The sequence below is a fragment of the Syngnathus typhle genome, linkage group LG2, assembly GCF_033458585.1.
Source record: "Syngnathus typhle isolate RoL2023-S1 ecotype Sweden linkage group LG2, RoL_Styp_1.0, whole genome shotgun sequence".
In the NCBI taxonomy this organism is placed as follows: domain Eukaryota; kingdom Metazoa; phylum Chordata; class Actinopteri; order Syngnathiformes; family Syngnathidae; genus Syngnathus; species Syngnathus typhle.
Window position 1 is genome coordinate 555,993 of NC_083739.1, and position 17,147 is coordinate 573,139.

The window sequence follows — 17,147 nt, forward strand, 5'->3', positions numbered from 1 at the left end:
GCTCACAAAGGTACTTCCACGTATCACTTGCAAAGTTAGAGTCAGTTGTATTTCTGTCAGCGTAGTAGCCAAACGATGAGGCGCCTCGAGACAAGTCTCATTTTGAATTGGTTGCCAGGTGTGGATGGTCGTCAGTTATGAAGCCCTCTTGGAGTGTGCTTTTTCTCTCTATCTTGGCAGTGCTGCATCTCACTTCAAGTGTCAGCTGTAAGTTGCTTTTCTTTGAGTACGATTTGCTTTTGTGTTCTTCTTCGCCCCAAAAAGTCTGTATAAATTCTAACTCGGTCAAGTCCAGATGCGATGATAGAACCTTATTTGTCTTACCTTTATTCACAGTCGTGGTGGATTAACACAAAACAAAACAAAAAGCAAGAATGTGGGCCAGCATGGTGTGTAGTGTTCACTTACATGTCTTGCAAGTTTGGAATTTGTCCCAAACTGGGCCACGTTTCCATTCAAATGTTCCTACTACCGTCTCCTAAATATACGTTTGTGTTCATTCATGTGTTTCTCTTTTTCTCTGACCAGATTGTGATGGCTGCCCGAAAATCACGGTGGATGACAGAATTTACAAGACTCAAATTGGGGAATACTTTGAGATTAAATGTTATATTAGCAGCACGGAGCAATGTTCGAACGATGTCACCTGGTATAAGATGGAAAATGACGCATTTGTGCCGGTGACCGTTGACTCTCATATTGAGATCAAATGGAAGAAGTTAAGCAATGTGACCATGCTGCTGTTGTTATGTTTCACAAATATACAAGAAAGCAACTCAGGTTCCTATCACTGTGCAAGTGGATTGGCCGTAGGACACAGCATCAACGTGTCTGTGTATGGTATGTCTTTATACGGTCCTGAATTGGGATGATTACAGACCTTACACACCACCTTTGCTTTTCCAGATAATGACATAATGGCCAACATCTCATTTCGCAATGACACCAGTAAGTTGGTGTCTTCAGCATTCTGTTTATATTTGAAGATGATTGTTAGACACATACTTAAATAATAAAGTGTCTTTTTCTCTCAGCAGGTATGTCGAAGGAAGAGATCCGATGGACGTACGTGTACTCTGCTGCAGGCACCATTGCATTTGTCGTCATGGTGATATTTGTTTCTATCATCTTACTGCAACGGTGTAAAGGTGAGGCGTTTTCATCCAAATCTCTTTTTGTGTTTACGTGGTGACACAGTTCTACTTATTTTTGGCTGGTTGTCATTTTAAGGACATTTTTATCGCATCATTTTATACATCTTTTAGGACTCAACCTTTTTAAAGAAAGAACTAACACCTAGCCCGACCATCCTACTCTGTTGCCATTGTGGTGATACGAGATGTGGTGATTAAGAGAGCCAGAATTGTGCACTCGTGCAGCTTTTTTCCAAAACAGCAGGTCACGCAAAAAGTACTGAAATGCACATTGAAAACTTTAGAAAAGTTCACCTCTAAATGTTATATGATTGATATGTTCATTCATTTATCCATGTGTTTGTTTAGTCTTTATTTAGTTTAGTTTTTTTTATATCCATTTTTAGGTCCATCCTGGTATTTCAGCCAAAAGCCAAATACGTACCTGTATACTTGAGAATAGTGTACATCTGTATTTAAATATGAATACATCCACATTTATAAAGCAAAACCTATTTGATCTAAGAACATGACATCTCCTTCATGCAGGTCACGCGACACCAACAGAAACTGAAGTGAGGCATCCTAGTCGATCATCTCCGCAACCTAACATTTGGAAATGGCTCTAGAAATGAAGTCTATTGATTTTTGGGTGTGTGCAGCAGCAGCAGCAGCAGCAGCAGCAGCAGCAGCAGCAGCAGCAAAGCAGAGGCGAAGCCCAAAGTGTGCCAACCCCCTCCGGCAGCTACGAGATGAGCGCAGAAGAAGGAAAGCAAGAAAGAATGAAAGACGACAGATCCGTCACGTATGCCACTCTCGACCACCACCAGCTGCTCGCCGTCGCCGCCGGTACTCCCGCGAGAGCGAGGAGGCTTCAAGAAGAAAGTTCACACTATGCAGATATACTACTGGACGATCGGCTCTGACACATGATGGAAAGTCACCACCACCACCTTTCATCTGCATTCGAGCGAGGGAGGGGAAAGGGCGAACGGCTCGTTTCACATCAGCTTCCTCTCACATCCCAAATGGCAATCTTGGTTTCGGACGAATGACAAGTCACACTCCATCATTATTGGTTGCCACAACAACAACAACAACAACAAAGGCTCGTCTTATTTGATTGCTATGACGAGCGGAAGGTGAAGAAGAAGCAAGTACATAGTTGGCTGTGAGTGAGGGAGGGATGGAGGGAGCCTTGCGGTTGATCACGTTTGCATCTGCAAAATTAGCACCTGCACGCATTCTCACACTTTGACAAGTGGCGCTATCTTTTGCTCCTCTGATGCGCATGAAGAGTTAGCGCTTGGGCCAGTCGGAAGAAACGCTTGTCGAGCGAAAACAAATTCGAAATAAAGAAAATCAATGAGACACTTCGAACGTTGCGGACGGAGTAGCACCAAACATGAAAGTACATTTTCACAACAACAACATGTTGGGAACGTCAAGAGCCCATTCAAGCATACAAAAAGAGTCTAGTGGCTCATTTCTCAACGTGACTGGAATGCGGACGTCGGGCGTTTAGCACGCCATTTTTTCACAGGCACTAGTGATGTGCATTCCAGTTCTTTTAAGTGAACTGAATCTTTAGAATCAAAGTACTCAAAAGATTCGTTCAACGAATCGTCCAAACACACACACACGCACTGATCTTTTTTTTTATACATCAAATAATCAAAAATCATGGTCAAAGCTGAACTGAAAGTGAAAAGTGCCACACCCACCCTCACCCCCACTTTCTGATTGGCTGCTTGATCTGTGACGTCACACGAACACTCTATTAGGTACACCGCCATTTTCAAGTGTGCCAATCAGGAGGTAGGGGTGAGGGCAGGTGTGGCACTTTTCACTTTCATTTAATGATTTTTCCCTAATGAAGTGGCCTGACACGTGAAAATGGCGGTGTACCTAATGGAGTGTCCGTGTGATTCCCTCGTTAAGCGCACTTGCGTGAAAAGTTTTAGCTCCTGCCGAACGTGAAAATGAGCAAAATCTTGTTCTCTCCGATTCACTGAAAAGATTCGTTGTTATGAACGAAACGTTCCCTCACGAGCTAACACTAACAGGCACGCCAAACCACAGCAGATTGATTTGACGGCAACCTCACAAAGGTCTACATGAAGTGGACCACTAAGCCAAGCATTTCTCAAAGAGAAGTGAGATTTCATGGCCCCGCCTCTTTTTCCTCACACTTACAAGTCACTACAAATGACGGACATTTTGAAACCACAATAATATGTCAAGCGCAGGATGTTTTAAAGGGGAAGAAGCCAAAACAATGCTTTTCTTTGCAACATGTCATCAATTACAGAAGTTGGAAGCAGCGCTCTTGACCACACTGTGCGCAGGGAGTATCAATTGGATTCATAGTTATTCATCACATTTATACTTCTTTTAATTGGATGGAAGGATGGATGGATGGATGGATGGATGGATGGATGGATGGATGGATGGATGGATGGATGGATGGATGGATGGATGGATGGATGGATGGATGGATGCATGGATGGATGGATGGATGCATGGATGGATGCATGGATGGATGCCGATGGGTGTAAATTGAATTGCCATTCTTCAGTTGTGCCCTTAGTAATGACTGGCTGGCTGTTTATGGTGGGCAGGATGTGGTCCCCTCCCTTGCACATCCTGCTGGCTCAGAAGGATGCCACAAAACACATTCAAAGCATTCATGTGGTTAAGGTTTTTCGGTTGTCGTTTTTTTCCGCTTTGAGTCGTCAATAAAATGGCAGATATCGGGAAAACGTTTTCACTTTTCAAAGTGTTGGTTTGTATTTGACACAAAAAGCCTAGTGTTCTACTGTACGTTTGGGTGTGTGCATTGCTGTGTGTGTGTGTGGGAGCAAAGTATTTTTGTCAGGGCCCGGCCGGCTTCCAACTGCAGCCTCCTCAAGGCTTCCTTCCCGCCCATAGCAAAGACACGCCCTTTTGTCCAGGCCGAAACACCAATCCACCAGGAGAGCAATCGGACAAGACATTTTTGCACTGACTGATTCCTAGTCTACTGCTACAAAGTGTGCTTGCTCACTGCTAGCAAGAAGGCTACTGGTTGGGAGGCGTAACCCAACAACGTTCCCATTGGCAACAGTCTTAGTAGAGAGGGCACAAAGAGTGCAGTGAAGGCCAACTTGTACCACACAGCTCAAGAAGAATGAACAAAGACCGGAGATGGCAAAAGTACATGCTCGCTCGCACACTGGGAAAAGTAGACGAGTCTTGTTGTGGGGTCAGATTGAAAAAAGTCTCTTTTCAAATGGAGGGAGTGAAAAGAGAAAAATTGACAGAAAATTTCAAATTGAAGTAAAATACAGAAAGTGAGTGAGTGAGTGAGTGAGTGAGTGAGGCAGTGAGTGAGGCAGTGAGTGAGGCAGTGAGTGAGTGAGTGAGTGAGGCAGTGAGTGAGTGAGTGAGTGAGGCAGTGAGTGAGTGAGGCAGTGAGGCAGTGAGTGAGTGAGTGAGTGAGTGAGTGAGTGAGTGAGGCAGTGAGTGAGTGAGGCAGTGAGTGAGTGAGTGAGTGAGGCAGTGAGTGAGTGAGTGAGTGAGTGAGTGAGTGAGGCAGTGAGTGAGTGAGTGAGTGAGGCAGTGAGTGAGGCAGTGAGTGAGTGAGTGAGTGAGTGAGTGAGGCAGTGAGTGAGGCAGTGAGTGAGTGAGTGAGTGAGTGAGTGAGTGAGTGAGTGAGTGAGTGAGTGAGGCAGTGAGTGAGTGAGTGAGTGAGTGAGTGAGTGAGTGAGTGAGTGAGTGAGTGAGTGAGTGAGTGAGTGAGTGAGTGAGTGAGTGAGTGAGTGAGTGAGTGAGGCAGTGAGTGAGTGAGTGAGTGAGTGAGTGAGTGAGTGAGTGAGGCAGTGAGTGAGTGAGTGAGTGAGTGAGTGAGTGAGTGAGTGAGTGAGTGAGTGAGTGAGTGAGTGAGTGAGTGAGTGAGTGAGTGAGTGAGTGAGTGAGTGAGTGAGTGACTTCAGACAGTGGCTGGCTGGCTGGCTGGCTGGCTGGCTGGCTGGCTGGCTGGCTGGCTGGCTGGCTGGCTGGCTGGCTGGCTGGCTGGCAGTGAAGGAATTGTCAATTGTCACAGTGACAATGTTAGTGTTGCCAAATGATGATTTTAAAATGGAGATGAACTTTCCATGAACTAAAATTGTTTCTTAACCTTGTGTGCTGGATGTCCCTCCCATCCAGAGTAGCAGAGCAAACTGCAGACCAAGTCCAAACATGTTCAATTGCAGCAAGCTCACCAACGCGTGCTATCCAACAATGTTTGAAGGAACTTTGAAATGATGCAGCTGCTGATGTCTTCCAAATGATCACCTGATTGATCTTCATCTCGTTTAAGCCATGATAGAGCTTCACCACTCCAAGTGCGATTAGTTTCCAGAGCCTGAAACAAAACAATATAAAAGGTCAATGTTTGGCTCAAAGTAGTCAGAGTTTTTAAACCTCAAAGCTTCAATATTTCAACAGTGTAGGTATTTATTTATTGAAATGACTTTTTGGTCACTTTCCATCAGGTACCACTGTTCACTTAACATGGTTTGCTTGACTTTTGTCAAAAATATTTTGGTTTTATTTTCTCGACGCTCTTTATTGCTCAATGACATTTTTAAAGTCTTTTTTTGAAATCATTATTACTTTTAGGCCTAGATGGTATTCTGTATCCCGCTTACTGCTTTATCACTTGGGATGATGATACCAGTTTGCTGCCATAGCTAGCTTTTGAACTAGCTAATCAGAGGAGCGTACTTCAATTCTGAATATTGATTAAAAAAATAATAATCTGTAATTAAAACAGCAATAACAATCAGGTTATCTAAGGAGAAACGATTTTCTCAATGCACAGAAATGAAGACTTACAGGTCGGAAGATGAAGGAATAAATGAAGGCAAATAAAACTCACCCGCGGTCAGACTGCTGGATTTGTAAATGTCGCTAATTAGTGTGTTTTCAACATTTCCGATGAAAGGGCGCCATGGCTTCTTCCAAGGAAGGAGGAGCGACTCGCGAGCGACACACGAGAAGGGATGCGGCTCGTTAGCCAAGGCCTCCTTCCCTTCCCTTCCCTCCCCTCCCTGCGCCCATGGATTCATTCAAAGCAGGAAAGTGCAACCTCCAGTGGCCATTGTCTGTCCTGCAGACATTGAAATAACTAACGTCTTATTCGAACACAAGTCGAGTGCGTGAAGGTTTTATTTGAACTCAAACATAAATCTACATATTTCATCTTTATTAGTGCAGCAGAAGAGGGCATTGCATTGATCTTGCATAATTATACATGTATTTTCAAATCAGCGTCAACATAAAAATCAAACTGATATATATCTATATATATATGTATATCATTTATAACGTAACCATAATATAAATAAGATCCAGCGTTTATAAAAAAATAATTCAGACAAGTTTAAATTTGCAAATGAGCCAAATGTTTTTTCTAAACATTGGATCTGAAAGTCTGTGTCAGGTACTATATACAATTACTTCAAGAATCTGTCTTCAGTTTGCTAAGAATCTTTCAACTGAAAAGCCCAACTAGGACGTGACTTTTGAGCATGACTGGACTGTTCCTTCTACAATGGTATGAACTGAAGCTATCATTAAATGACAAACTCAAGTAGGTGTCAAAGGCTAATGAAATCGCAGCAAAGCCCCAAGACATTGACTTGCTGTAACAGAAACATTGTGAAGCTGCATAAAGCGGCGCTGGGTTGAAATTGGCTGCTCAGTTGGTTCATTCTGCTGATCGCCAAGCCACAAGCTGTCTGGGAGTGCCGACCAAAAACTACACGACCGAAATGAACTTAAACCTGTGAAGAGGAACCAAAACAAGGAACATGATCAAGTTAATCCAGGTGTTGTTGTTTTGAATTGCCCTTAATAGTTCCAGTGAAGTGAAAATGAAAATGTTTTTCTAAATGGGATCAACACACAGAGGGAGGGAGGGGATAACAATGAATAGTTCATTCATGGGTTCAAAGTGAAAATGTTTTCTGAATGTGATAAACCCACATAGGGAGGAAGGAGGAGATCATTATCACATATTTGAATGATTAAAGACATTGACAAGAACACAAAACGAGGCTTGAAAACTTGTTTGGCTCTAAAATGCTGTGAAAGCAGCCACACCGGCGGACCAAGGTGGCGATGAATAATTAGGATAAAGAAATGTCTGTCTGACAAAAGCAACGTTTCAGCTAAGCAATGTCATTTCACATGGTATTTCTGAGGGTACACTTAAGATCAGGGGATGCTTTGAGTTGAGTGCTTGAATTGTCAATTGTTTGTCTGGATGCGAAGAAGCCCTTTGAGACGGCTTGTGATTTAGGGCTATACAAATCAACTTGACTTGACAACTCACCGCTTTAGTTTTCCTCTAATGCAGACTCCTAGGACTACGAGGACCGTCACACCAATTGCAACAATCACAGCCAGCACAACCATCCCAGTAAGAATGACTCCTGTTTTGGGTGGTGCTCCACCTGCTTCAAAACAAACAAAGACCAATGTTTATACTCAGCTTGCAAACACTGCACCTTCTACTGCAAATCAAAACATGAAGAAATGAGATGTCATTTGTTTAAAAATAAACATTACAATGACTCAGAACTCAGTTATCTAGAAGTGAAACAGAAAGTTAGTTCAACTTTCACTTTAACTCCTCGCAGATACTGCCAGAATAAACAAGTCATGGAAATGACATTTAAAGCAGGCTTCTAAATTGGGTGGAGATGAACTGGTAGAGAAGATATGCTCTACACTGTCGACGCCAGCCTTACATCATGGACAAACTTTTCTTGGGTGTGTACAATTTGGAAATCGGCCCATGCGTGACCGACACCGGCAATGTGTCAGTCAACATTGTGACAGCTCTCATCTTTACTTTAGAAGTAAATGTCAGGTGGAACTTGAGTACCACTCCAGAACCTCGGAGTAAAACCGATGAATCCGTTCTAGTCACCAATAAATACTTGCTTGGGCTTGACCCTACGAAACCATTTCAGCCTAACATTTTGCGCTAGTGTATGATTTTAGTTTGAAGGACAAACATTTGTGTCATAGATTTGAGTTGTGTAAAAAAAGTGGAATGTTTATCAACATTTCAAGGAAAAAGGTGGTTGGAAAGTGGACATACCTGTGTCTTCTTCCTCCAGGCTGGTGGGATCCCAAGAAAAAGGAACCCTCACCGTCTTCTTTTGACTGCTGCTTTGCACCACGCAATCCGAATGGCCGTCCCAACTCCCCACCACGAGCAAGGTGACATTGTGAGTGCTGGTGAACGTGCCGTCCTCGTTGCCCACCGTGGTGGACACCGTCTTGTTTAAAATGGTGGCGTTGTGCGAGAAGTCCCAGCGGATGAAGGGTGGCGGTTTCCCGGTGGCGGAGCAGCTGAACACGGCTGTCGTGGTTCCGTCGGTGAGCCCGCTGTCTGGTTGATCGACCGTTGCGTTCACCTCAGAGATTCCTGCCAAATTTAGCAGCCATGAGCAAACGGTACAAGTCATCCGACTGACTGGTTTTACCTTGCACGGTCAGGCAGGTCTGCTTCCTTTTGGAAGGCTCCGGGAACACGTTGAAGATGCAGATGTAACAACATTCGTCCGCCCACGTGGCGTTCTTCAGGGTGAGGGACGCCGAGGTGAGGGACGTCTCGCTGAGAATCACCTTGCCCCGGTAAGGCTCGTTGATGTGCTGTCCGTGGTACTCGCTGTAAGATGCCACATTCTCAAAGCGGTTGTCCCGCAGACGCCTCTGCCATGTCACCTGCTGCACACCTGAGGCGAGCGAGCGAGCGAGCGAGCGAGCCAGGTCAACCGCTTGTGAGGGAGGGGAGCGGCTTGCAGAGCAAACGGGTGCCTACTGCAGTTTGACTGACTGACTGACCTTTCTGGTCGTGCAGCTCGCACTTGCAGGAAGCATCCTTGCCGTATTCCACGGTTATCTTCCCCAAACCGGTGACCTGCACGCTGGTGGCAGCTGAAACACAAAAGAGTCCATGCTTGAATGATGGGAACAAATGGTCGCTCTGGTATTTTGCAAGTAAGTCACCCCTTAGAAGCAGGAAAGGGAAGAGTAAAAACGGCTGCCGCATCTTGCCCGTTGCTGCAGAGAACAGAAACAGAGGTGACTGACTTTCTTTCGGTTCATGTTTCTTGGAAATGCCATGTAAAACGAAACCGAAAGAAACCTCGTGATGACATTGACTGCATGAGGTTAAAGCAGATTGATTTAACGCCCACTCTTCGAACTCACTTGCGTTACAAACGGGCAAAGTGTGCGAAAATAAGAACCAAAAGTCGCTGTTTGTTATATGACGTTTGCTGTTCATTTTGGGGGGGAAATGTATTTAGCAGAAACATAGCCTACAAACGTTTTGTTTTTTTTGGTAGAAAGAACATATAAAAGACAGATCAAAGCAGACATTCGAAAAAGCAGACAAATTTAAAAACAATTCGGTTGCCGTTTATTTACCAACAACCACTGTGCGGCGGTAGTGAGTGGTTTTTGCAAAGGCTGCTGGGAAATGTTGAGGGTTTTTTTTTTTTTTTTTTTAACTCAAAACAGATTGTGAAATGTGAGTTATTCAGCTAAAACTTACCTCCCGCGTTCATCTATTTCGTGACAGCGGGCGAAGGTCGGGCTGTTTTATTTGTAGTTAAGAGGCTTACACGTGTTTGTTTGTTTGGGAGATGCTAGCGCCCAATGCTAGCGCCTAATGCTAACCAATCGCCTCTCTTGTTTGGTAGCAGCCATGCTAACCTGCTCTTCGTCTGTCTGCTTGATGCTGAGATCTCTTTTATATTCCTCCTCAGATTGTTCCTACTGTCGCCTGGCACTGAAGAGCGAGCGCACATGGTGAGAGCTTCGCGAGGAGAGCTCGGGGCGTACTCCAGCCACAACTTCATAAGCGAATGACAGTTTCGCATTTGACTGACTGCTCTTTCAATTTGTTGGCGGTTGGCTAACCAATTTTCTCCAGAGTGGAAAGAAAAATAAATAACCAAACTGGCAAACTTTGCTTGTGGGTAAAAAAAAAAAAACGACCGTAAAGTTTAACATACCCCGGATAAGCGAATGATTTCAGCCTCAAACGTGAACGCTTATTTGTAGAACTTTAGAAAATATCTTTTGTTATTTGACATATATATATTCTTGGATTTCGAAAACTCGGTTGACGTTTTTTTGCTATTTTTGCTAAACATATGCATAAAAATCACGAATACATCTAGTATTTAGTATAGTATAGCAGCATACAATATGAGCTTGAAATCAAATGATTGTTAATCGGACTACAAGTGCTCTTTATAATTCGAAACATTGTTAAAAAGATGTGCTAGTATATCTTTTTGGGGCAAAACTAAGGATTGGGTTTGTTTGTACCATTAAAATACTATAGCTTGCAAACAAGCCAACAGAGACCGCACCGCGTTGGTCGCACTGATTTCTCACGCTCTATTGCATTCATCACGTCATCTTTGTTTCTGAGTTTGAAATATCTTGTGCGTTGAGACATTTTTGGGGTAGAGAGAAACGCTGTTAGCTGACGTTAACAGTTTGGGCCGATGCTTCAGTTACAAAGTACTTTGGGAGGTCCTGCCTCAGGCTTGCAAATGCCGGTCAGGTTGTGCATGCTATTGAGCCCTCAACCGCCATGAATGCCTAATACTAAAATCATGTCTTCTCCTCGACAGGAGGACGGAAGCGCTCCAATGTCCTGGTTTACCAGCCCCGTCTACAACCGATACTGGCAGCACTACGGCCAAGCGATGGCCTGGCACCAGAGGCACAGGCGGGCCTACCAGAAAGCCTTGGAGGCCGCTTCCGGCCCCATCTACCGCCGCCAGCGAGAGCGCTACGCGGACTGGCGTGCGTGCCAAAGTGACAGTGAAGAGGAAGAGGAGAGCAGCTCGGACGATGAGATCGAATGCGACGTCAGTAACATGGAGATCAGCGAGGAGCTTCGGCAATATTTTGCTCAGACCGAGAAACACAAAGAGGAATTAAGTAAGTAGACAATTAAGGAAATTGTGAGTTCAATTCTCTTCTAATTCATTCATTTTGCCATGCCAATGCAGAAAATGCGGTATTGTTTTGCCGCCCAAAATTCAGTGACTAACTCAAGAAACACCGGTTGACTTGATGACTCTTGCCGTCCTCCGCAGGGCAGCAGCAACAACTTGAGGCCGAGCAAGGGGACAGCTACGTCCCAGCCGATCGGGACCTGCGCAGCACCGGCCGGCAAGCCAGCGTGGCCCCGCCCACCGAGCGGCCGGGCGAAAGGCGTGGGGCCGAGATGAAAAAGCTGTACGGTGAGGATGCCGCCAAGATTCTGGCCATGGAGACGGCCATGCAGCTCACCTTTGACAGAAACTGTGACCGCAAGCAGCCCAAATACTGGCCCGTCATCCCGCTTCGACTTTAGCACTAGTTGGCATATTAAAAGTGGAACACGGGAAAGAAGAGATCTTTCAAAAGACTTCATGTAACTGTGGGTTTGTTGATGTGGGGACAATACTTTTCAAGATGATCAATCGTCTCATTTTGGGAGGAGGGGAGGGACGGACGCTTGTTGCAACTTGTCTTTTATAATAAAGTCAATTTTTCCTTTGACTTGTGAGTGCCAACGTGAGACACACTGTATATTTCAAAGCACTCGCAGTTGACGTTTCCTCTAAACTACAACATTTAAAAACAAGGATGTGATGATTCAAAACCACCACACAATGTTGCCTTAAGTACGGCTTGCTAGCATAATGCTAACATTTAATGGAAAATGCAATTGACATGTGCACGGGTAGCATTAATAGTCCTCGTTTTGTAACCCTTTGGACAAGATATTTGTTCACAAAAATGATCTTCACTGACATGTTTATTCTCTAAAAAAATGACTAATAGACATTACAGTGTAATGTTGTTTCAGTCAGCTTGTGTAAGAAAAAAAAAAAAAGATTGTTCTTCTTTGCTGTCTGCGTAAGCATTATACTGCCTCCCAGTGGCCGAAGCAATTACATTCTAATGATCTACTCTAATTTAAAAAGCAGAATCCGAATAGTTTGCTTCTTTAAAAACAATAAGGCTAGAACGACCCAATGGCGTTTCCTTTTCATTTCAATGTGGAAATATTTGAAATAATGTTTTGAGTTACTTTTTACAAACCTCTGTGGCTGATAACACAAGTGTTCAAATCTGTAAATAGTGAGGGATGAAGACAACTTGACTTGAGATATTGGGGACTTGCAAAGCAGAAAAAGCAGCAAGATGAAAGAATGAGCGACCACAAGGCAGCATTAACAATGATGGCAACAGAATCGGAGAAGCAAGGTATCCCCCATCCATTGCCTTTCTTTGAAACGATAAAAGCATCATTACCACTACTGTGACATCATTTGGATTTTTTTTCCTTTCTTTAAATTTGAATCTTAGCTTTTACCTTGACAGAATGACTCAGGGTGATGTTTTTCCCACAATTGTTTGGCGCCCCCTGGTGGCCAGGCTTCTTACCATTTGCCGTACCCCAGCCAGCCAGCCCCCGCGACCTCCAGGTGTGCATACAACTAAAATGGGTGAGTGGAAAAAAAAAGTTACTCTTTAAAAAAAAAAAAAATAATTAAAAAGGTAAACGCACACAGAATGAGCAGAATGAGGTCATGTTTTGTGTCTCACTTTGCGTTTGTGTGTGTGCTACATTTCGCTTTGTCACTGCGCTGGCTGTTGGGAGGCTTTGCTCGACGTAATGCGCCTTGCTTGACGATTGTGCATCTCTGTTAATCAGTTTAAAGGATTAAAGAGAAAAGAAAAGAGACCCCACTCAGTCAGTCTGCTGCCTTTCACCGTTTCACTAAACCTGCATGTTGTTGGGTCTTTTTTTTTCCCCCTCTCTCTTCCTAAACGCAGGTTGGAAAATGTAATCGGCAAAGTTTGTTCCTCATCCATCACCGAGTGCACATGCGGGCAACTAAGCCCCCTTCTTAAAGTAGATTAGAAAATGTGTCACATCCCACTAACTATGACTTTAAGGCAATTGAGAATATGACAGCCACAAGCTCTTTCAGAAGAATGATTCCAATTCATACGTTTGCTGACTTGATTGATTTGGCGAGCATTAGAATGCATCCATGACCGTGACAAGACGGCGTGTTTGTACACACCTCATCGTCAGCTCCTTGTTGAGATGTTGATTGGCTTTTCACGGAATGATCTGCTCGCTTGGCTGCGGTGGTGCCTGTTTGAAGCACACAGTGCAATTGTCATTTATTGTCATGCGAGGACATCTTTTTTCACTCCAACTGAGAAAAGCACAAGCTTTGTCTTCGCTTGACTTTGGCAACATCTGGTTTCAATCATGCAGCCAGCCAGACCCTTTATGGCCTTCAGAAGTCAAGGATGGCCAACGGGATTTATTCCAATGGGCCTTTTCCTCCAGGAGCTCCTTGTCCTTTTTGGAAGATCCTTATTTGGCCTGCTTGTTCACCTCAATTCTACTTTCACACGGTCACTGTGGGGTGACCTCAGTGAGGGGTGGCCAGACATCCTTCATTTATACTAATAATGGATAGGCTCCAGCACACCCATGACCCTCGTGAGGATGTATGGCTATTGATCGTATTAAACGTTGTATTTAAAAACACTTACAAAACGGAATCTAGGAAAACACTACAACCAAAATCTGCAGGGGGAAAAAAAAAACAACAGATTATCCAAATTCCACCCAGGTGTGGGGGTGACCATGACCACCCCTGGTCACCCTGTAGCGCTGCCCCTGGTGACTACTCCCGCATCCTCTTTTGAGGATTGGCTGGAATATATCCCAGCGGGTCAACGCATGGCTTATCCACGTCATGACAATGAGACGCTCTCAAATGTTGGGGGGGGGTTGGGCCTTGACCACGCCGACCGCATCTTTGCACATGTTTTCAGCAATGATTTTCAAACATTAAGAAAGAGCTCTCAGAATTGTCTTTACTGGGTCATCGACGGACGGCGCTCTATTCGGAGCCAAGCTAATGTTTCCGTTTCTTTTTTTGCAAAGCAATCACCGCTTTCCAAACATCCAGCCCGCATCTTCAAAAGCTGCCGCGTTGCGTAGGCCGCTCGTCTTTTTCTCGCTCAGCCCGACGGCTACTCCCGTGTCGGAATGAGTGGTCGTTGAGAGGACTTGTTGCCATGGCGACTCGGCAATGCACTAAACTCAGAGAGGGGGGGGGGGGGGGGGGGGCGTCAAATCACGCGTAGTCACAGGCGAGGAGTTGTGGAATCGGACGGCCTACGCAGCAAGCAAACAAAGATGAATATGGATGAAGCACAATCGGCATGCTTGCCTTTCTCTTCTCCTGACAAAGGATTGATGAAGACCGTCGTCAAGATGTTCCGTCTTATTGTGACTCATTTGGTACCGCTGGCCCTTTTTAGACGCTCCTTAACGCTAGCGCAGGATTGAATGTCTGCATTTCTTAAACCACATCCATAAATGTCATTGGCAGTCAATGAGTTAAATACACCAGCATCTTTGGGGAAGAGGTACACTAGGTCGCACAAGGGTGCAAGCATACTGCACGTGCGTGGATGTGTGTGTGTGCATTCGTGCGTGGACGTGCGAGAGAGAGAGAGAGAGACGGTTGTGGGTGGGATGATGGCATAACAACATGTGGAGCAGACTGCACACAAAATCTGGGCCAACGGGATTAATGGCTCGTCAGATAAATTGCGAGATGGAGAGATTGGTCCGATGAGGGGTGTGTGTGTGTGCGTGCGTGCGTGCGTGTGGCGAGTGAGTTAGTTTAAACTCGCCAAACTAAGTCAGGTACAACCAGTTGTCATTCCAAATGGAAATTTTCAGCCGCGTTCTGAATGGGTTTGCTTCAATTTACACGGTGGTCTGTCTGCTAGTGCTCCATCACAACAGCACCTTTCCAAATAGAAGATGACATCTTTCGATTGTGTGTGTCAGGGATGGATTATCCTATTCAGGGATGAGAGTGAAACATCTCCTTGGCGACTGAAAACTGAGTGTGTGTGTGTGCGGGAGGGGGTCGTAATTGGGTCACGACCAACACGGCAGATTAAAAGCCCTGATCGCAATGTACACACTGAAACCTCTGAACGCAAACTCCCACACGTACGCGCAAGTTCAAAATGATTCATTCCCTGGCCAAAAGTTCATTTCTATTGTTTGACGCAGCCTTTAGCAGGAAATTACCGAGCAACAGACATGACATGGGAAAGACAATTAAAATGGCGGCTAAATTATCGGTATGACGTGCAGACGAAATAAACAAATTCGCTATAACGTGTGCGCAAACATGAAAAATGTCACCCCAAAATGCAACTTTGTGGTCGTTATATATACCGTTTTTTTCCATGTATAATGCGCAAAATCTAACTCATTTATTGTCCTAAAATCTGGGGTGCGCATTATACATGGGTACAAAAAACGTTTTTTTTTTTTTTTTAATCCGGATATCATACGGAGGCCGCCATTACAGATGTGCTTTCTTCTCTGCTGTTCACTTCGAACACAATGCTCTGGTATCAGACGCTTGCTCGATCACCTGCTCGTTTGCTGTCCCAATGTACCCTACACAAATCCGAAACATTTCTTCGCTATTGAGTATGCTAGCGCATGCGCAGTGATACTGACCGGCAGAATAACAGCCGGTTGTTCCCAAAGATGATCTTTTTTCTGAAATAATTTTACGTTCACGGACTTAAGTAGGAGTCAAAATTTGGGTGCGTATGGGTACAGGCTTTTTCCCAGCATCAACATGCCATCTTTAGGGTGCGTATTATACATGGGGGCGCATTATACACGGAAAAAAACGGTAATCCTTTTTTAAGAGCAGGATTTCTATTTTGAAGCAAAGTGTTACTATTCCAATTGTACATAGGCGAAACCTACTCGGTCTTTTTGATGGAAAAGTCTGAAGCTCCTAAAGCCGTCCGTTTTTGAGACACGAGCCGGTCGGTAGCTGTGTGAGTTTGTGTCAAATTTGCATGGACAGACGGCTGAATTCCAATATTGCAAATTTTCTCAGACAAAGGCAAAGCACTTGAGCAGCTCAAAGTGAGCCCGACCTTTGCTCTGAGCTCTTAAGCTTGGCGGTCGAACGAGATGCAAGACGGCCTCTCGATTGTTGTGTCGGGAAGGCAACTGAAAAGGTCGGTTTGAGGCTTGAGGTGCTCCACCCCACGGGCTTGCTGCAGGCAGGGCTTGCCTTGTCGAAGACAAGGCAGCCTCCCTTTTGCAGGGTGGCTTACTTTTACATTCACAAGAGCAATCCGCTTGTGCTTCCGAGCTTGCCGTTTGGCCGCCATGGTCAGCGTGCGTCCCCTCGGGCCCGCCGAGGCAGAAGAAAGTGTGGCGCCGATAAGATTTCTTTCACTCGGCTTCTCTTTCTCTCCCTTTTTAAAAATGTGCTTTCTGGCTCCCGGCGCTGCAACTGACACGGAGGGTCCAACCACTGCTAGATCACTAGCAGTGTGGAGTGTCTCCATGGCAACAGCGGTTCCTGTACGTCTTCCTGAGATCAGACGGCTTCTCTGCGAATGATGAGACCACAGACTGTTGCGCCACTTTTATGGACCATCCAATCTGAGAAGAGGTGCCCTGGTTTTCTGCCGCGTCCTTCCCGTGAACTCAAAGAGAGAGCTGCTGATTGCTTTGAAATATTCTCAGAAAGCCGATAAGCGGACGTTGGCTTTCAACGCAGAGTTGCGCAGATGTCTGGAAGTTTGCTCACAATGGAATCCAGTGATCACATCAAATGTATTAGCGTGTGACGACGCAACATGCTAGGTAGCACTGGTGGGAGAAGGCAGAAAAGGTCCCTAACTTCTCGTTCCCTTTGATGCTACTTTCCGTGAGCCTAACTAGAGCGTTTAGCCTTTCGTTAGCATGACACATAACGTGGTTTGATTATTTTGGGGAAGTCAAGTCCAAAGTTTTCTCGACAATTATTTGTTCTATATGCCCCCCCTCCGTTCGTCGAAATACGACATTAGTATTAGTGAGAACGT

General features: G+C 44.9%; 3 protein-coding genes and 1 long non-coding RNA gene across 21 annotated transcripts; 2 read left to right on the forward strand and 2 right to left on the reverse strand.

The window, feature by feature from the left end:
- Window positions 1-66: 66 nt before the first annotated feature.
- LOC133144348 (uncharacterized) lies at window positions 67-3,899 on the forward strand. Of its 15 annotated transcripts, none has more exons than XM_061267024.1 (7): window positions 67-207; window positions 337-389; window positions 529-840; window positions 907-948; window positions 1,035-1,148; window positions 1,683-1,708; window positions 1,793-2,059. In XM_061267024.1, exons 1-7 carry the CDS (start codon window positions 125-127, stop codon window positions 2,057-2,059), a joined length of 897 nt encoding a protein of 298 aa, XP_061123008.1. In that variant the 5' UTR covers window positions 67-124. The 15 variants fall into 15 exon arrangements, with proteins under 15 accessions (XP_061123008.1, XP_061123018.1, XP_061123036.1 ...); XM_061267034.1 differs by having other exon boundaries at window positions 1,796-2,059; XM_061267052.1 differs by having other exon boundaries at window positions 1,799-2,059.
- LOC133144710 (uncharacterized) lies at window positions 3,104-6,173 on the reverse strand. The gene is made up of 2 exons (XR_009710758.1): window positions 6,037-6,173; window positions 3,104-5,520 (listed from the first exon to the last, which is right to left on the reverse strand). It is a non-coding gene; the product is annotated as an uncharacterized LOC133144710 (long non-coding RNA).
- A 135-nt stretch (window positions 6,174-6,308) lies between these two features.
- On the reverse strand, window positions 6,309-9,879 carry LOC133144438 (OX-2 membrane glycoprotein-like). Of its 2 annotated transcripts, XM_061267124.1 has the most exons (7): window positions 9,733-9,879; window positions 9,183-9,236; window positions 9,018-9,110; window positions 8,657-8,908; window positions 8,269-8,598; window positions 7,495-7,618; window positions 6,309-6,943 (listed from the first exon to the last, which is right to left on the reverse strand). In XM_061267124.1, the coding sequence occupies exons 1-7, from the start codon at window positions 9,743-9,745 to the stop codon at window positions 6,919-6,921; spliced, it is 891 nt and encodes a 296-aa protein (XP_061123108.1). In that variant the 5' UTR covers window positions 9,746-9,879; the 3' UTR covers window positions 6,309-6,918. The 2 variants fall into 2 exon arrangements, with proteins under 2 accessions (XP_061123108.1, XP_061123114.1); XM_061267130.1 differs by lacking the exon at window positions 9,183-9,236 and having other exon boundaries at window positions 9,733-9,871.
- Window positions 9,032-11,744, forward strand: gemin8 (gem (nuclear organelle) associated protein 8). Of its 3 annotated transcripts, none has more exons than XM_061267270.1 (4): window positions 9,032-9,173; window positions 9,947-9,989; window positions 10,826-11,138; window positions 11,297-11,744. In XM_061267270.1, the coding sequence occupies exons 1-4, from the start codon at window positions 9,151-9,153 to the stop codon at window positions 11,554-11,556; spliced, it is 639 nt and encodes a 212-aa protein (XP_061123254.1). In that variant the 5' UTR covers window positions 9,032-9,150; the 3' UTR covers window positions 11,557-11,744. The 3 variants fall into 3 exon arrangements, with proteins under 3 accessions (XP_061123254.1, XP_061123262.1, XP_061123245.1); XM_061267278.1 differs by having other exon boundaries at window positions 9,106-9,708; XM_061267261.1 differs by lacking the exon at window positions 9,032-9,173 and having other exon boundaries at window positions 9,837-9,989.
- The last annotated feature ends 5,403 nt before the right edge of the window (window positions 11,745-17,147 follow it).